This window comes from Anomalospiza imberbis, chromosome 14, assembly GCF_031753505.1.
Source record: "Anomalospiza imberbis isolate Cuckoo-Finch-1a 21T00152 chromosome 14, ASM3175350v1, whole genome shotgun sequence".
In the NCBI taxonomy this organism is placed as follows: Eukaryota; Metazoa; Chordata; class Aves; order Passeriformes; family Viduidae; genus Anomalospiza; species Anomalospiza imberbis.
In genome coordinates this window covers 11,389,305-11,415,232 of record NC_089694.1, presented here as the reverse complement: position 1 = coordinate 11,415,232, position 25,928 = coordinate 11,389,305, and the positions used below count along the sequence as shown (strand labels likewise).

The 25,928-nt window shown below is 45.9% G+C and overlaps 1 protein-coding gene across 2 annotated transcripts in view; it reads right to left on the bottom strand.

Annotated features, from left to right (window-relative positions):
• Positions 1 to 20,195: 20,195 nt before the first annotated feature.
• GAB3 (GRB2 associated binding protein 3) overlaps positions 20,196 to 25,928 on the bottom strand; it is a 64,252-nt gene continuing 58,519 nt past the window's right edge. For both annotated transcript variants that reach the window (XM_068204887.1, XM_068204888.1), the window contains exons 8-10: positions 25,479 to 25,581; positions 24,109 to 24,222; positions 20,196 to 23,114 (exon numbers count right to left, since the gene is read on the bottom strand). In XM_068204887.1, the coding sequence (XP_068060988.1) occupies positions 22,998 to 23,114; positions 24,109 to 24,222; positions 25,479 to 25,581 (334 nt within the window). In that variant the 3' untranslated portion in view covers positions 20,196 to 22,997. The remainder of the gene's footprint in view (positions 23,115 to 24,108; positions 24,223 to 25,478; positions 25,582 to 25,928) is intronic.

The following is a 25,928-nucleotide window of genomic DNA, read 5'->3' as shown; positions in this document are numbered from 1 at the left end:
CTCCCGCCCCGCCGCTGCCGAGCGGGGCCGCGGCCCGAGCGGAGCGGAGCGGGGCCGGGAGCGGGGCAGGAGCCGGGAGCGGGGCAGGAGCCGGGAGCGGGGCAGGAGCCGGGAGCGGGGCAGGGGCCGGGAGCGGGGCTGGAGCCGGGAGCGGGGCTGGAGCCACGGCCGCCCCCCACGCCGGGCCTCAGGTGTCCGCGGGCGGTGGGGACCCACCCCCGCAGCGCCGAGGCGCTCCGTGACTCGCCGCCCCCAGCACCGCAGAATCACAGAATCAACTTGGATGGAAAAGACCTCTGCGATCATTGATCCCAGGCTGTGACCGAACACCACCATGTCAACCGCACCACGGCACTGAGTCTTTTCTTAAACACCTCAGGGTCGGTGACTCCACCACCTCCGTGGGCAGCCCATTGCAATGTCTAATCACCTTTTCTGTGAATAAATTCCTCCTAATGTCCAACTTAAACCTGCCCTGGTCCAACCTAAGTCTCCCCAGGAGACTACGATCTCTCGTTCTGTCGCTATCTGCCTGGGAGACGAGGCCACTCCCCAGCTGGCTGCAGCCTCCTTTCAGGGAATTGCCCGCCGGCTCTTTGTTTCGTGGGTGGGTGTGAATGAAAAATAAAACCTGCCGAGTCGTCACGGCCAGTTAGCTGTGGGAGAAGCAGCGGCGGAGGAGCGGGGGCAGTGCTGCCGCGGGGTGGGCGAGGGGAGTGCTCGAGATGAGATTCTCATCACAGATCACAGCGGTTTGGGTTGGAAGGGACCTCAAGGACAGTCTAGTTCCACCTACTGCCATGGGCAGGGACACCTTCTGCTAGACGCGGTTACACTAGTTTTTGTGGTGATTAGTTTTCTTTTCTCTTGCAGACTTTACTTTCAGAAGCAACGTCTGGGGAAAAAAAAAAAAAAGAGCCCAACCTCCCATGCTGAGCCTGTTTCAAGGGACTGTAGAAGTATTTAGGTTGGAAAACACCTCTGAGTTCATCGAGTCAAACCCTTAAGCCGGTACTGCCAAGCCCACCACTAAAACCTGTCACCAAGCGGTTCCACATTTACATGTCTTTTAAATCCCTCCAGGGCCCGTGACTCCACCACTGTCTTGTCGAGCCTGTTCCTGAGCTTGACATCCCTTTTGGTGAAGAAATTTTTCATAATATCCAATGTAAACCTCCCCTGTCACAACTGGAGGCTAATTGCTCTTGTCCTGTCACTTGTGGCTTGGGAGAAGAGACTGAGCCACAGCTTGGATGCCGTGGAGCACTACTCACATGTAGCCAAACCACTGGTGGGTTCTCAAAACCTTTCCACCTACTGATACCCAGCACAGCCCTGTGAGGGCTGCCGTGAGGGAAATCCATCCCAGCCAGACCCAGTACTGTGACAAAAAAAAAGCAGCATCACTACTACTCAGTCAGAACAAACACTCTTCCCAGGCCATTCCACAGAGGAGTATTTTTTTAACTTCTGCATTTATAGTACACTAATATAAGTGTGAACACTCATACAAACAGAAGATAGAACACAGCAATAGTTATTTTTACTTTGAAGTAAAAATACAAAAAGTAAGGAAAGTAAAAAGTAGGCAGTTGAATATGAGTGTTATAAACAAAAATCGAGCAGCTTCTGACAGTCAACTCATATTTTAGGGTGCTGATTAAAACTGTATTGCTTACATTATCCCTAAAGTGAAATATGCCATAAATATGTGGGTAGACTGCCGTAACACCCACCGTCTGCTACTGCAGTACACATATAAAAGCAATAAAGCAGGAAACACTTGCATTCACAGTAGTGTGTATTTCAGTAGTACAAAAAATTTTGTCTTTTCATAATATTTGTACGATATAGAGGGCGTTTCTTAAGTGCTCCAGCATATTCCTTATGGAACGTGACGGGGAACAAGGACTACTGAAATATCTTGTTACCAGCTTATGCTGCATACTTAAACCATCTTTGTACCCAGCACAAAGGTTTATACATTCTCATGAACTACTCTCCCCTGTCCTTTAACAGATACTCCCATTCTGTGGGTTTCCTCTACTCCTCCAAATGTTCATAAGAACAGGCTATAGTTTGAGCCCATCTTTCAAGATGGGTGCTCAGGGCAGGAGAAGCAGCATGTTAAGTTCTTGGGCACCAACACCAGCTTGGTTTGTGTCATCATTGCAGTCACTCAATTCCTTGTGGAACTCACTCTTTTTCAGCCCAGTTCATTCCTGGTAGTTGCTCCCATTGTCGTGAGTATGTAGTGCTCACCTTGGCATCTTCGTGGCTGTGTCCAGAACAGTCCATTGCCAGGACCTGCCATATCAAAACCCAGCTTTAACCCTCTCTGGCAGGGGGATTTAACTTGCTTGATTGCAGCACGTTTCACATCCATCAATGACCACTGTGATGCCCTCCATGGTCACGTCCCCTCCTTGATAATGAGCCCATTTGTATGTTCAGTCTCTCCCTAAATGTTTCATGAGCCCACTGAGCTATAAGTAACTCATGCTTATGCTCCTAGTCCAGGTCCACCTGCCCTACTTTAATTTTGACAGTTCTGTCCACTTATTCATAGTTTCCATCTTCTTCAATGATGTGGCTTTTGGGCATGTGATCATGCACATGACATATCTCCAGAGTGATGTTTTCTGGCCATGCAGCTGTGTCCTGCCACAATGCAGCAGCCCAGATGGGTTTAACCCTGTGCTGCCCATTGTCTTCTTCCACTGCTGTAGCCATCCCCACAGGATGTGACCCACCATCCAAGAGTCAGTGCAGAGACAGAGTATGGCCACTTTTCTCATTCAGCAGTCTCAAGAGCTCAGTTGGGTGGCTTTCAATTCTGTAAATTGACTTGACTTACCTTCTCCTTCAGTGGCTTCAATGAGTCATCGTGTGGGACTCCACACAGCAGCTTTCCACCTCCAAAGGTTTCCTACAACATGACAGGTTCCATCAGTAAATAAAGCATAACATCTTCCATCTTCTGATAGCTCATTACATGGTGGTGCCTCTTGGGCACAATCTGCCTCCACAGGCAATGCTTCAAATTCTCTGCCTTCTGGCCAGTCTGTGATCTATTCCAAGATACCTGTGCAGTTGGGTGGAGCTGGTTCCTAAGCTTAGCAAAAGGGGGAAGCAGCCAACAGACTCCGTGACCCACACAGAATCTTGTGATTTATTATCTGCTGTGACTACAGCATGCTTCATACAAAGCTGCCCTTGTCTTGGGCCCATGCTGGGTGCCAAAATGGGCTGTGGTGGGTTACATTGGCTGCACACAGATGCCCACCAAGCTGCTGTATCATCCCCCCCCCTCCTCAGCTGGAGGGATGGGGAAAAAAATAAAATTGAATACCAGTACACAGCACAACCCTATGAGGGCTGCTATGGGGAAGATCAACTCCATTCCAGCCAGACCCAATAAATGTAAAGAGAACAACAAAAGCGAGCAGGGTCAGCAGCAGAGATGCTGCTCTTTTGATACCATTGAAAAGCACAGAAACACTGAACAAATATTAGTGAATGAACTAGGGTGTGTAGTGTTGTGAATGAAGGATTTCTGTAGACCTAAGGGCATAAATGCATTAATACATGGTCACTGATATTAAATTATTGAACATTTCCTATGCTGGGAAAAGTTACAACCTCTTCAGTCTCACTGGCAGCAGGCAATTTCCAGCTGCCTTATTTTTGTTTTAAGGCTTGTAGTTTCTGGGGAAAAAAAGTGATCTTGAATCTTCAAAGCCTGAGGGAACATCAAAACAGTAAGAAAAGGAGAGATGGAAAGATTAAATACACATTACAAATGTCTACATCTCTTTGGGCCTGTCTAAACAGGGAAGTTCTTTTGCAATAAAGGAGGGTGTGAGCTGAAGCACAGCAGATATTCTGTACTACCTCCTTCCCTAGCAGGGACTCACTTATTTTGTTCTGTTTCAGAAAGCCTAAATGCCACATTAAAATGCCTGAGTTCAGTGTTTCCCTAAGCCATGGTTCTGTCTTTACTCCATGTGCTGGTCAGGCCCAAATCTGAGTTCAAATGTCCCTCTTCAGTCAGTGCATTGACTTACCCTGGGTTCAGGCCATCCTGTGTACCCCCTAGATGGCTGCAGGTAGAATCACTGAATCATTTAGGTTGGAAATGACCTTTAAGATCATTAAGTCCACCTATTAACCCAGTTTTGCCACAGCCATCACTGTCTCCAAGTACCACATCTACACAGCTTTTAAATATCTCCAGGAATGGTGCCTCCACCACTGCCCTGGGCAACCTGTTCCAATGCTTGACAACCCTTTTGGTGAAGAAATTTTTCCTAACATCAAACCTGAACCTCTTCTGGCACAACTTGAGGCTATTTCCTCTTATCCTGTCCCTTGTTACTTGGAGGAAGAATCTGCTCTTCAGGCCCTGATGTCTGCCCAGCCTAGTGCAAAAAGCCTTGCTCATGGCCACTCTCCTGCACCTATGCTTTAGATCATTTTAGTAAAGATGACAAGTGGAAATTATATGTACAATTTACATCTCATTCATTTTGCTGCCCTCTGTTTACTATTGGGCAAGTAATGAAAGCATCAGACAGGAAATGTGGTCCAGGCTTGGATGCATATAAATAGTGCTTGGGGACAGTGGCAGTGGAGGGAATGGATGGTTCTGGGCTTCTGCCATGACTGAATGACTCAGATGGTTTTCCAGGGAAATGAGTATTTTACCAATGAGTAGTGAGTGTGCTGTGGGCTGACTCTACCTACAGCCCCGGGAATGCAAACAGTTTAGCAGCAGGTTTGTCAATAAATACCATCTGCTCAGTAGCACTGAATCCAAAATATAGCAGAAGCTACCTTACTGGAGGCTGTTGTTTTGCTGATAGAGTTGAGATAAAAATCACAACTCAATTATTTTTTTTAATACTGTGATTGTGATCTGAAATTATAAAACTAAATTAATTCAGGGTTGTTCAATCCCAGTTTAAACCCAGGGGAGTTAAAATGTTGTCATTAGCATTTTTCTGGTGGCCAGTAAGATATCTGCATGGAGGAGTGAGCTGTAAACAAGGCTGCTTCTTTCACAGTTCAGGCCACTGAAGTGTCTGAGAAACACCTCGATTCCACGCTGCTTGCAAGGGAAGGAAAGAAACCACGGCAGCAGCAGAGACGGGATTCCTGTGGGGTGAGATGGGGCTTGAGGCTGATTGCCTGATCCAGTACTCCAGTCATGAACAATGAGTGAATCCTTGCCCCAGCCTTTCTCCATACAGGGGCACCAAGAGTTCTTGACTCCCAGTTTTCCATGAGTTTTGCCAAAGCAGAGTGCTTTGGGTATCTTTACTGCTGTCAGGTGTGGTTAAAATTGGATGAGGAGGTTTCTGGGAGAGAAACAAGGCATCAGCATCATCTAAAAAGCCTAACACCAGAAGGAGTTTCAATGTTAGTTAACTAATTCTTACCTGAACAGAGACATGACAGGAAAAAACTCCACCCATTGTCCAACTTGGATTTATGGGTACCATATTCTGCCAGTCTCTTTTAAAGATCTTTGTTTCCCTCTCTCTGAGTTGCAAAATGTTGATAAGAAATTGAGCTCCAGAACTGGGACTCTCTATAGCTGGATTCATTCAAACCTTGCATAACTGCAAAATATGAGAAGATCAGATCATGAGCCCTTTCCTCCAGGACCTCACCTCAAGAGACCCAGAGTACTTGACTAAGTTTGTCTCAGGGCTGTTTTTGGAGCCTGCAAGATTCAAAAATTGTACATAATCCCTGGGCCTTTAAGCCCCTTTTCCAAGCCCCTGCAGACATGATATTTATGCTCAGCAGTGTAGGGGTGCTAAAAGCCACACACTGGTTGTTGTCTCTCCTGTCACATGAGGGAAGAAGGTCTCACTTCCTCTGTCCCACCCATTCAGCCCCTGCCGAGGAGCAGTGACCTGGGGCAGGACTTGTCTCTGGGAGCTGTCTCTTCTCTTCCCAGCCATCTCCAACTTCTGCCTCTCAAACCTGGCTGCTGGTGAAGTTTGAACTTTTAAATTGTTGGCTTTTTATAGAGAAGAGAGAAAAGAAAGAGGAAAAGAAAGAAAGGGAAGGAAAAACGAATCTGGAGTTATGCCACAGTTGCAAAACGTGCTGGAAGGCAGACAGGCAGAACTCCCATGGCTCCCATTGCAGCAGCTGGTTGCTGTTCTTGCCCTGAGGCTCCTCGTGTTCTTTGCAGGTGCATGGCTGTCAATAACAAAAGATTTGAGGAGATTTCTGATTTATTTCTGAAGTACTTCCCTGTGAAAGAGTTTCTGTTTGGTGAAGAAGCTGTTCTGGTTCCATCTACTGAGCAATTGACCAAGGTTCATGGAAGTCTCCTTTGCCTGACTTCTCTGTTTAACATTACAATTCAATGTTTTTTTAAAAGGGAAAACAAAATAAATACTACAATATGATGCAATTGCTGTAATATAATTTTTCCTGGTTTGGTCTGTTACTTCCTGAGAAGGTTTATGAGAAGGGTTTTGAAAAGCAGGAACTGAGTACGGTATCTCATACAAGTTCAAGATCGAGGCTTAGGCTTGGAAGATTAGTCTTGGTTTAAGGGAGGAGGGCTGAGTTTTGGCTTTGGGACTGACCCAGGACAAACCTTGTTTATTTTCCAGAACCGTATGTGTGTGTGTACACTGAGCAATTCTGGTACACACAGTCACTGCTGGTGTTAGCAGACACTTAAGGAAGTGTAATTGTCACCTGAGGAAATGGCATGGCTGCCCTGCTGCAAATATTTCAGAGGGTTTGGGTTGACAGATGACCAATGTGTTCATTCAGTTTTCCCACCACCTTTGCATTCATTCCAGGGGCTCATCTGTGAGAGGCGACTCGGGGTGATAAGACCAGGTGTGATGAAGGTGCTGGAACTGTTTTGCAAACCTCAGAGATTGCAGCTTGGAGAACCCTTGGTCAGGACCAGGAGAGCCATTCCCTGCCCTTACACTCATCACTTTAACTACAGACCCGATAAAACCTGCAGAAGCAAGAAAGCTAAAATCATTGGCCTAATAAAATTATACAAATTGTGGACCAAAGCAGATTTGCAATGTTTCCATCCCTGCCAAGGAAAAGGAGCATACCTGGCTTGGGGAAAAAGGATCTGGGTGTGTGGGGGAGGGGGGAGGGCTGTGCCATGGCAACAGAGGAAGGAACTAGCAGTACAGCCTCCAAAAAAATATAACACTGCCAATGGAAATCAATCTTGTATTAAAATCAGTTTAAAGCACTCCTGGAAATTACAGCCCATCGGGCATTAGTTTCATACCAAATAAATAAATGGGAACAAAAAATAACAATAAAAATGAGACATTTGGCTAAACAGGAATAAATAGGGACAAAGCTGCAAATGCTTATAAAGGAATATCTTCCATTTCAGTTCCTGAAGTGTGTCAGTGAAATGGAAGATAAGGGCAGCACATACCTTTTATCTAGAGTTGCAAAAAAAAAAAAACAAAAAACAAAAAAAAACAAAAAACGCTGAACAAACCAGAAATAAGCTTGGACAAATGAGCTTAGGCACTGTGAGATGCCATCAAGGCATCTCACTGTGTTACTAAGTGCTCACAAGCCTCTGAAAAGCTGATCCTGAAAGGGAGACACAGAATTAGATGCAAACAGTAGAATTACAAGTATTTTGAAATTGAAATGCTTGTTTGCAATACCTTGCTGATAGAATGAGCACCAAGTCAATGCCATTGAAACACAGTGGTCTCAAAATTGTCCAAGAGATGGATTTTTTTTTTTTGTGGGACTAATTTTTTTTTTATACAAACGAAAATAAATCAAATAAAGATACTTGAATTTAGCATGTAGCACATGGACTAAGAATTTAACCAAAACTGGGGTGTTCAAAGAGGCAACTGAGAGCCTCTAGAGACAGAGGAGAGAGAGGCTGGTCACAGTGGAGGAAGGAGCCTGAGCTGGTGTTGCAGCAGGTACTGTCAGATGGGGTGGCTCCCACCGTGCACAACCTGCCTTTGCCACTTGTCCTTTTGCCAAAAAAATCCATTTTTGTGGGAAATGCTGCATCTAACAAGCAGCCCCATGTGCCACAGAACTAATAAATAAAGGGATAATTTTCTATGGGTTTATGCCTGGGGACTGGCAGACTGAGTTCTCCAAGGATGCAGCACAACTCTGTTGCTTAAAGGACATCAGAGGAACCACACATTGCGAATGTTCTAGCCACAGGAAAAACTCAAATGGAAGTTCATGCTTTATGAAGCACCAGTGAATCCACATGAGAGAGAAACCTTAAGTGAAGAGTGGATTTTCTGTGTCTAATAGCCACCAACTTCTATTCAAGTTTTTTTTTTCTCAGGGTTTAATTCATTCTCTTGCCTCTTTTGTTTTTTTTTCAGCCTGCTCTCACAAAATTTGCAAGCAAGACATTTACTTTTTGAAAATAAGGTGGGCAGTGGGCTCAAGAATTACTGGGGAGAGGATGGATGGAGTGTGATCTTACAGGAAAACATTGAAAATCAGATCCCATCAGCCTGGCAGGGTCGGGAGAAGCTGCTGTGCTGAGCGTGCAGATGAGAGAGCAGAGCATGGTATTTTTAGAAAGTCAGCCAAGGAGACAGTGCCACGTTCCTTTCTGTGCTCTCCCCTTCTTTTTACACAAGCCATCATAATCCCAGAGGTGAGAATGGCTGTACCCATTATTAGCTATAAAATAACTGGTTTCACTAGGTAGCATCGCTAGGGAGGTGAAGTTTTGTTATCCACCGCATTGCCTGGGAGGCAAATAAATGTCAAGGGCTGGACATGTTTCAGGGCACAAGAATGCTGAGCACAGGACAGTGCCCTGGGCTCCATAGGCAGCTGGCACAAGGATGCTCTGGCTGCTGATGAAAGCCCTGTGGCCAAATTTCATGCACATTTCCAAAGTGTGGAACACAGACATGTTAACACCACAAGCCCGTGGACATGCATTGCTCTCAGAAAGCATGGGTTTATTTCACCTTTCTTTGTGATCAGCTAAAATTAAAATGTTTATTAGCTGCCCGTTGTTATTACTTTCACAGCTGTAAAATGGCCTTTGCATTACAATCAGCTGCTTTGGCTCCTATTGTTTTTGAAGTGTTAAGGTTGTGCAGGCTGAAAGAGTGTGCAGATAGTGACAGAGACATCTGTTTGCTGAAAAGCCATTTGCTTGGTTTCCAACTACACCGTCAGCCTATTCAACAATATCCCCTCTTCCCCTGGGTTTCATCATCCCTATGCCCTTAAACATCACAGCACAACCTCAGTCTTGTTTTTTTTGTAAGAATTCCCCTTCTGTGTATAAAATTAATCAGCAAAAGTGGAAAGGGAGTCCTGGCAACCCCTCATGAACCCCCAGTTCTGGCAGCTTTCTTCTCTGATGAATTCAAGTGTGGGGTTTAGTATGCAAGCACACACACCATCTTAGTGATGGATGAGCCTTCCATTCCTCACACTGTGGTGGGGCTGGTGTTACAGGGTAACACAGTCCCTGGGCTCTGCAGTGCCATGGAAAGAGTCTTCTTCTCACCACCCAGCAGAAGGTGCACCAGAGAAGGTGATGGTAGTTTCTGTGTCCCCTCTTTCATCCCCAGGAAAGCCACAGTGTCCCTGCACAGGGGGAGCAGCAAAACCCCACTCGAGAACTCATACTGGCAGCATGGCCACAGCAGGGCCATGAATTGAGGCCAATTCACAGCAGGGCTGTGAATTGAGCTCGAGAAGGAAGTGGCATCACTTTCTTCTTCAGGCAGCAGCTGAGAAGGGCATGGGGCTGTGAGGGCTGCAGAGGCAGCCAGAGAAGGTCTTCATTGCAAACACCATCAGTTTCACCAGGGTGCCACCCACCCCTAGAGGTCGTGGCTTTGGAGTGGGGGGCAATGGGCCAATATCAGACCAGGATTAACTGTGATGGGTGCTGTGTTCCTGGGGCTTGGATATCTCCAAGTCTGGCCTAGGAACAGCACCTGCCATGGGGTGTCTGGGGAACCATCCAGCAACCACAGAAGTGCCCATGCCAGAGGGTAAAAGCAACTACATTAAAATGGACAGTTTTCTACCTGCTTCAGAAAGTAAAACATGGCAAAAATTACAAAAACGGGGACTGCAAATATTCTTGCATGCAAAACCGTCATGGAGTGGACAGCCATGGTGCAGCTTGGGGCCCTTCCACCTTAAAGCCTCTGGGTGTTGGCAGGTTCCCACCCGTGGCTGGTGCACCCTGCTCTGCCTGGGCACAGCCAGATACTGCTGGTTATCTCCCTGGGACAAGGAGCCCAAGACACTGGAGGGGAGATATTTGTACCAAGGCATTTCCAGCTCATGCAGTGCTCACACCTCTGTCTTGCTGTGTGCCAGAAGGCTGTGACAGCAGCACTGGCACTGCTGGTGTTGAGGAGCTGCAGAGTTGGTGTCACCAGTCCCATCCGAGTTCTGCAGTAGTGGCCACTTTTAGCAAAACAAAACCCATGACCAATATTGCAATGAATCTCACAGACAGCATGGGTGAACCTGGCTGTAGTCATCCCTCACTGACCTGATCAGGAGCAAAATTGTTACAGGTGGCTGCACCTTATTTGTCTTAAAAGCCTGACCCCAGGAGCCACAACATGGGCTCAGACCCCTGCGATACTGAGAGCATGAGAGAGCCCATTTCCCGTAGCAATAAATGCAATTGAAAACTGAAGTCACCATGGCTGGTGTTTTGCATCATCCCTGTCACAGCACAAGCTGTGGTCACACTGCCCCCGGGCAGCTCTGCACGCGAGGAGGTGACAGGGAAAACAGGCATTTTCCTGTTCCCTTCCCAGTCAGCACAGGGAGCTGCTGGGCTGGGCACGGCCTCCAAGGTTTTGGTGTGCACAGGCATAGCAGAGCGGGCACTGGGCAGCCAGGCAGACACAGAAATGGAAACTCTGGCCTTCCCTCAGGAACAGTGCAGCTCCAGGCCAGCCCCCACATGTCCCAGTGTAAGAGACAGATGTCTTCTGCTTCTTGAGACTATATACATAGATGTGTCCTCAAGCTATATATATATTTATATATATATTATAGAGATAAAAATATTTTATACAGATAGAGGTCTGCTTGCTTTTCAGTTCCAGTATGTACTGTTCCACTGGCAGCCCCTCAGGGCTGGGAATCTTTCAGATGGGCTGTGAAGTGAAGAAGCAGCACATAAGGAAGGTGTCTGACAGCCTGAGACATGGGGAGGAGGAGGTGAGCCCTGCCTGATGGGTGTCCTTGAGCTCTGTCCCGTGTGTCTAACTTGGTGTCACAAACAACAACCCATACCAGAAATTCTGGCTTTGATAAATCCAGGAGTCGGGTTGCTCAGCCTTGGTAGAAGCAGACTGGACATAATGGACCTTGGCAGTGGACACTGTGGGGCTGGGAACAGGCAACTGCAGCAATGATTCCACAGCCAAAGCAGCATGTCAACTCATTTTGTTACTAAGAATCTAAGATGAAAAATGCCCCTTTATGAGAAGTAATCCAGGTGAACTGCTTTAACTTGAGGGCCTGAGTCCTGGATTTCCCCTCAGCTTTGGCCAAGGCTCCACGAGTTACTGCTAGACTTGTTTCCCTCTGCTGTGGGCACACGTGGGTGTGCAGGGAGCAAGAGGAATACAGCTGAACTTCATCCACTTCAGTACCATCATCAACAAAATGTGGTCTGTGGTAACAGCATTTTGTTTATTTTCCTAAAAAATGCCATCTTCAGCACTGAGGCATAACATCTATTTGGAGACTTCCATGAAAATGACTCCAAACAACAGCTTGAGATCGACCACTTCCCCTTGAAAGGATTCACAAGTTAAGATGGAAGATTGGCATTTAATGTGGCAGTGGAAGCTGCTCCTCTTCTCTGCCTTGATAGCAGCAGAGGTTGGATTTGGGCTCACCTGCACCCCCAGGTCTTGGCTGCAAGGACAGGAGAGAGATACTGGCCAAAGGAAATCCACTGGCTCTCTCTCCCCTCCGGCTTTGCCTTGTGCTGCTTCCTGAGGTTTGTGTCACAGATGGAGTGACACACTTTACCTGTAAGAGAAGTAGCAACATGGCAAGGTGTGCTTGACTGCTTACTGCAGAGAGGACAGGTCAGCCAGAAGTGCTGGGAGACCCTCCTGTTGAGACACAAGATTCCAGAAGCACCCCTTGCATTCTGAACTCCTTTCTCAGGGGAGTCTGTGTGCAGCTGTATCCAGACATAGACACAAACTTGGTCAGTGGTTTAGATCTGAAGGACTGTATGTGCCTAACCAATTATTTCTGTCACTTAGCTAAGATTTCAAAGTTTCAGCACACTTATTCCTAATTCATTTCATCTGATATGACAAGGATTGTCTCAGCCTCGAGGAGTAGGTGCTTCTACTCAAGGGCAGCTGTAGTCCTACAGCCTGCTGTGATGCAGGAGAGCTCAACAGGCTGCCTACTATTTATGGAGCAAGATGACTGACTTATGGCCATATTTACATACCAGCTGTATTTTGGTTGGCACATGCCCAAGCAGCCCTCAGATTGGCCCTTAACTATTGACATTATCTGTCTTCCCAGAGTCCAAAACCATCCCAGCCACCACTGGTGGCTATTGCTTAAGCAGAAAGTGGGGGAGCTCATCACCATGGGTGGTTATTAAAAAAAAAAAGCAATCACAGCACAAAGTGTATTCCATGACTACTGAAAGTCTTTGCCAGCACCACATGCTTTCTTTCACCAAAGTATTTTCCTTTTTTCCTCCCCTCTGCTGTTTGGGGTGATGGCCGCCAGGCCACGCATGATGTGAATAGCAGATAAGGATTATCTCTAGACCTTTTGAAGGACAGATATTTGTATGCTTTCCAAGCCAGAATAAAAGGTGATGGTTTGGGGAGTGGAAGTTTTGTTCCCCTGAGCTCCTACCCACTTAGCCACAGACATCTTTGGACACCTCATGCCCACCCTAAAGCTGCTGCCAGCCTCCCACCAAAGTGGGATTGAATGCACTGGAATCTCCTGGGCCATAATTTCTCCCAGTGGAAGCAGCAGGCAGGCACTGGGCACAGCAGGGTAGGGTTTGCATTTTGCTCAGCACTGTTTCACCCTGTCCCTTGCAGCTTTCCTCACTGGGTTTCCCCTGCCTGCCCTGCCCTTGGCCCTTTGTACTGGGGAGGTTGGTGGGAAGGGGAAGTGAGCACCTCCCCATGGAAATGGCCAGATCACAATTTTACAAACAGGTTGCTCAACCCTGGGCTGGAGTTACTGATGCCATCTCACACTGACTGCTGCTCCGCAGCACCAGGAAGCCTTTGCGTCAACGTTTTCCAAGCAGAGGGCTCTGCTTGGCTGCAGTGCAAGTGTCAGAGTTACCAGAGAAATCTGATTTGTAAGTATTTTCTGACCATTCAGAGTTAAAGGGTTGTTGAGAAAGCACATCCCCCCAGCTGCTAAGGTACAGTACTTGTAGGCAAGGCTTCTGGTGGAATATGATTTTTTCTGCCTCCTCCTGAGGCTGCAGGTTTCCCTCCCCCAGGTACAAGACTGAGACTTTTCTCCAGGGTGCAAGCAGCTGGGTGTGTTTTCCTCTGGATCCGCAGAGCAAAAGGAGCTTGCACAGGGCTTTTACACTATCAAAGCCAATTCCCCATGCTGGAGGCTGATGGGCACACACAGAGCTGTTCCCACAGCCAGGCACGGGCTCCACGCTGAGTCCCTCCTTGGCAGAGGGACCTGGGAGTTTCCTCATGCCACAGAGATCCTTGAACCTGCTGCTTCCCTGGGAAGCAGATCAAAGGCACCCATTGCAAAAATAATCCTGATAAACACAAGATGCATTTCTGAACTATTTTCCCTTTCTGAGTGTGCACTTTGGATACAGGCTGGGGCACACCTGAGCCTCTGTCTGTAGAGAGTATTTTCCGTATCTGTTTTGGAGCAGCCTGGGGACCTGCCAGCATGGGTCAGGCTCTGCTCTCTGTGACACCAAAGAGGCCATGAGGGTGAGCCTGGCAGTGTCTGTCTCCTCAGGGGAAACACAAGTGAGAGAGCTAAAGAGTGGTGGAAGAGCCAAATCACTGCTATGGGATGATGTAGTGCAAATACAGCTCTAACCAGAAACACGGACAATGCTCTCAGGCACATGGTGTGACTCGTGGGGACGGTCCTGTGCAGGGACAGGAGTTGGATTCAGTGAGCCTTGTGGGTCCCTTCCAACTCAGCTTATTCTGGGATTCTGTGATCTCTTTCTAGGAAAGATACAGACTTTGTACTAGCCTGTATAAATGAGGTTTGGGGTTTTTCACCTACTCAACTTTTCCTACGCAATGTCTCATCTGCAGGGTGGAAATAAACCTCATGGATACAGCTGCTCTTCTCTTTACCCCCAGCTCCTGCACATCTGTTTCTCACCTCCTCCCAGTACAGACCAGCCACTTCATGTGCTCCTCCCTCTGTTTCTTCCAGTGAACTGTGGTCAGCAGAGTTAGCAAGAGCTCTTTAGGAGGATTAATGTTACATTGCCAATGAAAAAGGATGGTGTTTTGCAGCCACAAATGGTAACCATAGCTGATGGAATAACACCAAAACGTCCTTTCCTCCCAACTTGATCCACAGAGGCTGAAGGTAAAAAAGTACATTCAAGCACTTTTCAGTCCAGCTGTGGGTTGTGGAAGGATTAATGGGGTGGGCACTGGTGAGAGGAGCACAGAGAGATAGGTAGATCTGCAGTAGAAATGAACCTATTCGTTGAGCCTTGGGTATCATTTAACAGTCAGAGCTGTTTAGAGAAAAGTCTGAAGAGGTGTATGGATGGTAAAGTATGTGGTTTGTGGGCTGGTTTTTTCCTCCCCATATATAAACATGGAAAAAAAGAATTACTGACATTTCTGGCTATTCCAAATTTTAATTTGGTGCAAAAGTCAGGTTCTGGGTGTGCGGATTGTGGAAACCCATCTTTATTTTTTCTCCCTGTCATTTTGTCTTTACATGTCATGCAAGTTCACTCTTGAGCTGTCTCTGGTGCGTTGCTCAGCTCTGAAGAGGCAGAGCCCCCCCTCCACAGTCCTCTGGGTGAGCACATTCCTTGTGCTGACCAGGCAGAACAGGACGGATTTCCTTCGGTGCCATTTCCTGATGATTTCTGACTAACTGTGGAGGAAGTTAAACCAAAGAAATGATGAATCTTCTATTTTTTATTTTAAAAACACTTTTAAAAAGACATCTATTGTTTTGAACTGTAAACAGCCTGCCTTGCTGTCCTGCTGCCTGCCTCATCTTCATGGATGAAATTTACACCAAAATCCAGATAAATTTTCTACGGGAAGCCCTTACCATTTTGGGGGAACTTCATTTGCCAGGGTCAATACACTGGGCTTGTGCAGTGCTTTAAAATAAATTGTTCATAGTCTAAATGAACATACCCTAAGATGTGACTGGGTCACCTGCTCCTATGGCCAAGGGAAAATCTCTCAGCCTCTGGATTTCTGGGGTCCCAAGGGGCCTGGGCACAGCCCTGTGGGTGTGAGGCTGCTGGTCAGGGGAAGCAGCAGCAGGGCAGGCAGGAGAGGCACAGTCTGTCCCTGTAGCCCTCCTGGGGCTGCCTGCACCTGGGCACAGCCGTGTCACCAGCCCCTGCTCGGGCACGTCCTCAGGCAGTTCAGGTGTGAAGGGGAACAGCTCAGTGTCTCAAACTGGGGCTGCTGGCAGGGATCTCAGCGGGATACTGCAGTAGGGGCACCCAAGCCCCGCTAGGACTTCTGGAAACTTTGTCTCCCTTTGCCTGATAAGCCTGGCTGCTTCCTGAAAGCCACATTAATGCTAAACAGACACATGGATGAGTTATGGAGACCTCAGGGATTTTATGAATTCCTGTGTTGCTCATTCCTCCATGTGTTTCTGTAGAGGAATTCTCACTTTCAGGCTGTATAAAAGGTTGCACTTAAAGCTTGTCCTGAATTTTGATCTGGAAATTTAAAGGAAAAGACTGTATTTGCCTTCTGGCACCTTCTCAAGTGCTTGCAGACACCTGCCAGTGCTGCCTCTATTTGATGTCTTGTCCTTTTCACTGTTGTGTAACTCTACAAGACACTCTGTGCCTTCCCAGAGAAAACCAGGATGCTGTCAGAGTGACAGTCTCCTGGAGTAGGTGGCAGAAAGGATGCTTCATGGGAGGGGTCTGTGGTTTTTCTCTTCTGGGGGAAAATACAGAGCAGGTCTACCCCATGCTGCTCGTGTGGGGAAGGATGCTAAGAAATGACAGCAGCAGTGGCAAACCAGCCATATGAAGACAGCAGCACAGTCAGAGGCAATTCCAAGAAGCTGAGCTCCTGGACAAAGAATGGAATTTCTTAACGAAAGAGCAAACTGAACTGCAACAACCACCACAAACACATGCCATGAAAACACCCCCTCAAATTGCTCAAAGCTTTAAGGGCCCCAGTGTGAGCCCACCACAGAGCAAGGGCTTTTCAGACTCTTACACAGTGATGGATATGCCAATGCCAAGATCCCAAAGCTGTCAGAGCAGGATGCTGGGGCTGCTTAACAATGAGCTTATGCTAAAATTGGATGTGAAAGGAAAATCAAAGTAGAACAAAACAGGACAGTGAATGAAAGGTTGGGTTGCTCCCTGCTCACTCCTGCATTACAACAGGGGCTGGGATCAGCTCCCCAGGTGGGAATGGGCTGAGCCTCTGCCAGTGCATCCTTTGTTTGCTGGATGTGGTACCCCTGGCTCCCAGTGTGCTGCCATAAATATGTATAACCCAATAGCCAGTCCCTCTGCACTCTCTGCCCTAAACAACTGGAAGAGGAGCTTTACAAGCTGTTTGATGGGGAAATGCAGATCTTAAGACCTGTCAAAACACAGTGTGAAGCCTGCATAAGTTGCTAGCAAAAGTGCAGGACTAAGACCCCACAAATTCAGTGTTGTTTCTGCTACTGCCACTGGCCTGGGGGAAGTCACTGTCCTGCAAAAGCCACAAGGAAAAATTGGAAGTATGGCTCTGTTGCCAAAACTCTTGGAGAGCTCCTGGAGAGAAATGAGATACCACTACTGCTGTGTTGATACAGAGCCCAAGGACTATGAAGGAATGCTTGTTTCTAAGGCAGATGCTCTACTGAGCAGCTCTAGCTAAAAAAAGACCAAAGCAATTGCACTTTAACCAGAAGAGTTGAGGAGACAAAAAAGCATTGGGCTGAAAGGTTGGATTGAAAAAGGGTTCCTCACCCAGAGGGTGAGTAGTGGAACAGCCTCTGTAAGGAAGTGGTCGCAGTACTCAGCCTGCCAGAGCTCAAGAAGAGTTTGGACAATGTTTTCAGGCACATGTGATTCTTGGGGTTGTGCTGTGCTGTACAGGCCCTGGAGCTGGACTTCAGTGTTTGTTGTGGGTCTCTTCCAACTCAAGGTATATTCTATGATTCTATGACAAGGAATTACTGACTTTTTGGAGAGGTTTGTTTTTCACACCCCATGAAGATAACCTGGTTTTGCCACCTGGCTGGCTGCTCTGTGGCTTTTTGCTTCAGGGAAGTATTTGATGTGGTTTGAAATTGCAGATGTAACTAGAGAGGCCAGCCTCTATAGAGCCAAGTGCTTACATATCCAGACGTTTTGCTGTCAGTTTTTTCACATTATTATTATTATTGTTGTTGTTGTTGTTATCCAATCAGTAAAGTACTTTGGATGGAGGTGTGAGAAGTCTGAGAGCTTCTGGCTCACTCCATGGTGGCAGGGCTGATGCAGTTGTTTCCCTCCCAGGCTGTGGGAGGAGGGGCAGTAGCTGGAGGTCTCTTTTCTGGAAAGTGCTCTCTGGTGAAAGGACTGTTACCATTTCTGCTGGGCAGAGCACAGGGAAGAGCTGTGAACCATCAGTCAGACTTTATCTGACCTTCTATTTGTCTGACCTGCCCTCCCTTGAAGACCAAACACAAAATGTCATGGAGTTCCCATCTATCAAGCCTGCAGGCAAAGGCTTATCTAAGGCACACGTGTCTGTGTGTCTCGAGCTGTGCAGCCAAGTTTCCAGCAGTGGCTCCCTAAGCACTACACCTCCCTCAGTCCACCACGGTGTGTCTCCAACCAGGATTGCAAAGCATGCAGATCCAAAAGTGGCACTCGCCTGAAGCAATAAATAAACTATTTCCAAACTACCTGGCTTGTTAGCAGCAAGGCTTGCTCAGCTCTGCTCCCATGGACTGCCTTGTTTCATCTTCCAAATCCCAAGATATTCATTCACATTGAAAGGATCCACATCCCTAGCTTGCTGCATGTGGAAATTAAATTACCAGCAACTACGCTCCCCAGCAAAGACCAGGTTAAATAACAACTAGCCTTTGTATACAAGCCTGGAGCATGTGCTGAATAAATTTGGACTTGTGCTCTACATGGTTGGTCAGGAGTTGTGACCCCTTCCTGCCCCTTGGCTGTGGCAGCAGGAGCTGGGGCTGGGACTGGGGCACAGCAGCTCACCCTGTCCCAGGAGGACACATACATGAATCCAAGTCACAACCTCATAGTTCTTTGTTATTCTGCAAATAATCTCCCTGATACACAGGCATATGACATTTGTTTGCAAATTTGTTTGATCTCATATCCAAATATTTTATGTGAAAAAGTCACTGCCTAATAAGAGAATTAAAAAACGGAAAATGCATTAAATGAAAGATGTGGGAGCTTATCCCATGAGCACCTCCACTTATCAAAATAATTAAAGAACACAACTACTTTTTATATTAATTTATTAGAAAAAAGATACAGTTTAATGTGCAAATATATACACCAAACATTACAATGAAACATGAGGAAGGTGAGCCCCTTCCCTCTAGCAATGACTTGTCCCTTTGTAACAGAGATGACTGTTTAATGCTTCCCCACAGATTTACAAATACAAAAAAATGTATAATGCTTCATTTGCACAAGAAAAAGTTTATTTTTATTTGAAAACAAAAGATATCCTGGCTTTGACATGGCAAATGTCTGCTATTTTGGTGGCTTTCATTTCTTTTAAACCTGAGCAAGTTTTGCGGAACAGGGGTACAAAGGGAAGGCATTGCCCTGTACTTCATTCTCATCACAGCATCTGATGGTCTTTGAATTACTAAAGTTCTGAATTACTGCAAGTGAATGCAACTCCAAAATCTACATCGAGGATGTAGTTAGTGACAATGAAGAAAGCAAGTGCTACCACTGGCAAAGTGAGCTGGCTGAAAACACCTTGCTCCAGTTACACGGCTGCTGGCATTCCTCAGGTTAAGTGTTCATTTCTGCCAGCAAGGAAATTAATGCTGCCTCCTGTCATAAAGGAATTATAAATGTGAAATGTAGTTTAGTCCAAAAAGCAGATGAGTTGTGGACCTGCTATGCCTTGGTCAAATGTTCAGTCATTGAAGGAGAGAGTAAGGCCATATTAAATGTGGGGGGAACCAGCTGATGGCCCCAACAATAACCACAGGACTCAAACCATTGAGCTTGGTTGTTTTCCACGTCATCCTGCAACCAAGCTTCATCCAGCAACTCCACAAGGTGACATTTCTAATTAAACTAAAACTGTTCTGCTCATATAGTGCTCTCCCTGTTTTTAATGAGAGGCCCCAGCAGTGCTGGAGAAGGCACTACAATACCCGGGCTGGGGAATGCCAATTCCCTCAGCAGAGTTTGCTAAGGGACCACTGGCCACTCTGTGCTCATTTAGCTGCAGAGCATCTCTCTGCATCAGCTCTCATCACACTTCTGGAAAAAATACATGCAAGTAACAGACCCATGGCAAAAAGAGGACACCATCAGGAGTGTGCCTGGCTGGCCCCACAACCAGTACTAACCAAGGGCTCTGGCCTGGGCTGTATTTTCAGAAACGGCACTGTCAAAAGCTGACTCAGTTTTCATGTTTGCTTTCCTTCTTAGCCAAGGGATTAGGATTTAAGAACAGATTTAACAAAACAGTAACTCCTTTTTGCTCTGTAACACTTCTCCACTCCCATCAGCTTGCTCTATGGGTACTGGCCCATAGGTTTGTCAGTCGTGGCTGCTGCAGGTCCCCTCACGCCCAAATCCTTAGTGGTGAGGTGGCCACAGCAGATTTGGCTTTGCCATCCTCCCACCATCCTGCTCCTCTTAACCCTCTTTGAAGTATTGTGGAATTCGACCAAAATGAAAGAAAAAAAAAAGCCTTTGAGAAGGACTGCTCTGCTTTTAATTTTTTCCCCCAGTACCCCAGTATTTTTTAATTGCTCCTGTTTCATGTGTTTTACCTGCACAAGAATGTATGTCATGGGCCCTGAAGCAGCTGGGAAAAAAGGACATTACATGAAACATCAGAATAAACCCTCAAATTTAGCTCTAAGTTAAAAGTTAGAAACCAGTGAGCAGCATTTGATCAAGATAAGAGTGTTGTGAGGGCAAGCAGGGGACACAGGAAGTTGAAAGGGGCCATTCTCCTCTAAGGACAGTCCCTGCCAAGCTATATGCTTATGTCCTTTTAGGGGAATAAAAATCCTACAGCTCTTTCTTCTCTAAACTTCTGAATGATCTGTTAGCCAGGTTTGTTGAAGTTTAAATATTTTTACAATAAACTAGAATAACAAGTGAGTCAGTTGTCTCCAGTAACTTGGTGTTTTTCCACTTCAGAAGATTTTCTGACAGCATGAAAGGAAACACTCCAGTCAAACATGAGCTGATCTGTATGCGATTCTGATCCGCATCCGAGGCTGCTCTGCCATCACTCCACAATCTGGGATTTGCAGCAGCAGAACATAACTTCACTCACCCTTTGTGGAGGTTGTCTGTCCGTAATTTAAAATGCCCTTTAGCTGGTCTTTTAACCCTTTCAGTACATCAGCACATACCAAGAGCTTTCAGCAACATGTATTATTTGCACACTTTGAAAGAAAGGCAATTCTTTTGAGCAGAAAGGCAAAGGTCTCAGTGACCATGGCCCTTCCATGCTTCCCTCTCTCTGACACCTCTGTGCAGGTGCAGATCTCTACTGCCTCTCCCCAAATGCCTTGCCCCTGTAACAATATCACTCCCAAGGCATGGGTGCTCCCAGCTCTGCTAAATCAGTTAGAGGACAAAACAGCTGGGTTTTAACAAATTAAATTTCACATCAGACAGACAAGATGTGGAAAAGTTGGAATTATTTTCAAAATTTTTATGAACATCAACTTTCATTTGTGAGCTTTGGTGAGGGAGAGAGGAGCAGGGCAGGAGGGAACAGCAGGTCAGCTATCTGCAGGACTAACCCCGGATTTCCAAGCAGCTCTAGTCCAGGACACTTCATGCCCGCAGGCCTAGGTGCCCAGTTTGCCTCAGTCAGTGAAGGCGCTGGTGAACCTTGTTCTTGCAGGGTAAACCTAGTGAGATCCTGGTCATTACAGATCCCCAGGGGCTGGGCTAAAGAAGCAGTGAGACTTGCAAGCCCTTCAGCTCTCTTGAGGTAGGAGGAAAACTGCGTTTCTGTTAGCTATGCTGCCTCTCCCACGGGATGTGCGATGGCCTCCCAGAGTGCCTGGACGATCAGAGCACACACAGTGTAAGGAACAAGTTGAGTAGGAGCCTTGAAATGCCACTGGTTTCTGCAATGGCATTTCTATGACCTCTGTTTGGTAGATTAGAATTTTTAGGATATCAGGCTACAGCAATGCAATGTGGTAACAACAGGCACATGAAGGGAGGCCAGCGAATTGGTGCTGTCAGAGAAGAAATCTTTTGCCAGTGTCCTGTCTGTCCATGTTGACAGGATCAGACCTCTTATGGCTACTGGGACTCACCTACAGGAGCAAAGCCTGTGAGACCAAATCCAGGGTCACTCAGCATCACTGCCTACTTCCATGAGTCAAGTGGCTGTGTGCCACTGTAAAATAAAGACCACAGCCAAGCTTTTAAAGTTAAATATCTTATAAACTATACACATGTGTCATCCTGAGATAGTGCCTGTAACAAGTCCCAAGGTAGATAAGCTTCCTGAGCCCAGAGGTCCTCATGCTGCGAGAGCGCATTGTTGTCCTGTTTTGGCAGGCTCCCGGCCTCTCAGAGCACGCTGCACTTCCTAATGCTCTTTTTTATTTTGGGGTGGGTCTAGTGAAACAATGAGATTGACGACTGCTACCAGCATTCCAATGGCATTCCTTCTGCCGTTCAGATGAAAGCAGTCTTGATCCTTTGCCAGTTCTCTCAAGGCTTGCAGAAACAGGCTCACAGCTTCCCTTTCTATTTTTTGGCCAGCCAAGAGCTGTGTGGCTGCAGCCTCCTACTAGAAGAGCAGCTGTGCTGTGCCAGCGACACTTCTCAAGACGGGAGAAAGCATCAGTAGGAATAAGACAGAAAAGTGACACGTATGAGCCACAATGGAGAGAAGAAGCTTAACACAATGACCATCATCCAGAGGGTCAGACCATGCATTCCAGTTGCATGGCACGTAGTCCTGTTTTGAGTTCTGACAGCATCAGCTCACAGCCAGACCTTTTAAACCCAGGGGAAAAATATTTTTCAAAATTCTCTTTGCTTAAGCACTATATATTCAAAAAGTTTTATTATTGTTTCAGTATTTTAGCCCTTAGTTGATTAGTCACCAAAACCTGTCAGATGCCTGTTGCCATAAAAGCACCCTGAGCACCTGCAGCATTTGTAGGAATATCAAAAAATAGCTTTAGCAACTAGGAATTATGCAACTGAAGGAGAAGGCAGGATGAACTAGATTAATACAACTTGTAGTGGATTTGTTAACGTTAAGTGTATGACTCGTTGCAGAATCATGCCAGAAAATGGTACCATGGAGCATACTGGTAAGGGCAGTAAAAAGGCTAATGCATTACTTCAGTCATCAGTGAACCACTCACTCACTCAACATACTTTTTCCAGCTGAAATCAAAGGTTTCCAGTAAAAATGCCTCTACAGATTGTAAGCATTTTACAACTCTCTCTGCCTTTGAGCTCTACTGTGATAGCTGCTTCATTAACATTGTGGTTCCAGTGCAAAAAAAAAAAAACCCTCCAGATCCCAAATCTTCTTCCTTTATACTTTTGATTGTCTTTCATCTGTCCATTCTTGCTTAGTGTTCTGTAAAGCTTGAGTCTTCTGTTCATCTACCTGGACATAGTCCACTCTCTGTTCCTCAGACAGAAAAGGTTTCTATGGGACAGAGAGGAAAAAAACAATGTTTTAATTCTCAGGTTGAAAAGGGGTGCTAGTGAAACTTAGCTTGATTTTCTGTTTTTCCTTTCCCTCAGTCCTTGATTGCTTCACTTCACCTTGAAGCTCACAGTGACATCAGCTGACAAAAGCATTGCTTTACAGCCTGCTTTAGCTATAATTTTCCATCTGCCACTCTGCCATTCAGCCCAGCACAGCAAGTGAGGGAAACATGCTGTACTGGCTATTTCCATGCAGATAATCATTCTCTCCTCATCGTAGTGATCCTGCTGCAGGAATAACCTGATTTTAGATACAAGGAGGGTTTAAATAAGAAAGCTTAAGAGTCTTGAGTGTTTTGCATCTGGGAGTGTTGGCTGATGGGGAAAATGATACACAGGACATAAAATGATCCAAACTGACAACAGTTCATTGCTTTGCAGTGGTACCTACCCACCACTTGGGCAGCTTAGAAGTTCTTTGGAACAAGGAATGTATTTTCTCAGCATTGCAAGAGAAATTGAAAAGGTTTTGGTGATGCAAGAATAAAGATGCACATTTTGCCAGATTATAAGAGATGGTGCAGTTTTACCCCAGGAATTTATCATGGGCTGCAAACTTGTTACTGCAAAGAGATTTTTGGGAAAACTAGCAGGAAAGGCTTTGGGGAGACTTGATGAAAATGAAGGAGCATGCAGAGATCCTGCAAGCATCAACACGCTTGCCCACAAGCCCTCATGGCTGCACTTCCCAGCGCAGTCTCATACCCTGTGCCGAGCTTGTGTTAACAGCAGCCCTGTGAGTCACACCAAGGACACCTTGTCAGCACCCTCATCATGCTTTTATCATATTAATCTTGGGCCTGACACAGTCAGCTGAAAACACGACTGGCTTCATCATGGCACTTAGGGCACCTAGCAGAATCCCTGGGTCTGGATTTCCTCCCAGCAGGCAAAAAGGCAGGAGGCTACAGGGTTTTTCAGATGACTCGTACCTTCTGCACAGGGGATGGGGAAGCAGAGTTAAAATCCAGTGCTAAGTAATCAAGGTTAGATTTCCTTGTCCATGGAAAAGCACCACTGTATGGAGAGGTGGCCTGTCTGTGTTCCTGTCAGGAAAGAAGAAAAACTTTTAATGCTCTGAAAACATGACCCTAGAAGGAAACAGGATCACAACTGGGAGTAGGGAGATTCACCTGGCAGAAAGTGAATGAGAACAGTCAGGGCCCATATAATTTTCTAAGCCAAGGGTGCATTTGGTTACTAACCACAGCATAACACTGATAATTGTGGGACAGCATAAAGAAATCATGAGAACCTTTTTCTTCTGATAATTCTGGCAAAACAAACAAAACAGGCTGATTTATACTCAATTTTATCAAGAAAGACTTGTGCCCAGCTTCTCAATCCAAGCCCTTGGAACACTCAGATTTGCAGGGGTGCCCACGTAAACATCACCATTCAATGAATTTGAAGAAATGGTGAAAACTCAGTTCAAATCTAGAAACTGAAAATTACTCTCATAAAATCACAAATAGCCAAACATATGTCAGGTTTTCCTAGACTAGAAAAACCAAATAGGGAATGGTTACAACTGGAACTGCCCTCTTGAGCAGATTTCCGTCTTGTAGAGATGTGGGTTAAAATTTGAAACTATGGTTCATGGAGACTGGGGTCAGTTTTGCAATATATTTTTATAGCTACTGGTATTGGGCTTTGGCTGTGGAGCAGATCTGTAGACACTGGCTCAGATGAATGGATTTGAGATCCATTTCCACCTAAAATTCAAAGTAAAACAAGATCCTGGTCTTTTGCAAGATATGGCTAAAGAGTAGATGAAAAAAAGGAAGCCACAAAGCCAGATGTTCTTCTTTCATGGGATGGGAAGTGGGGTTAGTGCCACCAGCCAAAGCAGAAGCAATGAGACTCTAATGGGAGTTCTGTTTCTGCACAATATTTGGTGTGTTTCTTTAGGAAGTGCACTAACGGCTTTTTGTTATTTCCTTGGAGATTTTGCAAGGCACACTTTTAAAAGGTGAAAAGATTTAATTTTCTTTTGTCTTAATGAGTTCTCATGTAAATATGGCTGATCCCTGTGATCTCTTGGAACTGTTCAGCAACATTCGTGGGTGAACAGCTGAGTTCTGCAGAGCAGGAAAAGGGCTCCCCTTATCTCTCTGTAAATTGGTCCCAGTGTCTTCGGTTTAAAACCATTTCATCATTTGAAAAAAAAAAAAAAAAAGAAACCAGAAGGCAAAGGACAAACCTCCTCAACGTTTTTTTCTTAGAAAACAAACTTCTGCATTCTCCATCAATGTGACAGAGCAGAATAAAGCAAAGGATGGCTGTGTGAAAATGACATTACCATATGAATGTAACTTTCTTCCTCTTCTCCGGAAACTGAATTGGCAAATATTCTTGCTGAATTAATACCGTCTCTTTCTGGTGAGATAAAGCTCATTCGATTGCTATGAAGAAAAAAACAGGAGAGGTTAAGGAAGCATCTTACAGATGCACTGAAATGAAGCCAAAGCCTGACACAGTCCATATGGTGAGTAAACTCACACTAAGGCTGTGGTCTTCATGGAGAGGATGTCCAAAGCCACTCCTTAGTTCTAGAAATAGTGTGCTATATTGCTGACTGATTTTGTTGATTTTCTTCTCTGGGATTTATGGAAGTTTGCTATCTGGTACAACAGACACTGTAAAACATTGAAGCAATTCTCTACCAAGGGGCACAGAGCTATCATTCATTTGGGTACTAATGGGGGCAGTTACTTGGCTGTGCAGGTATCCACATTTTGGAGACTGATGT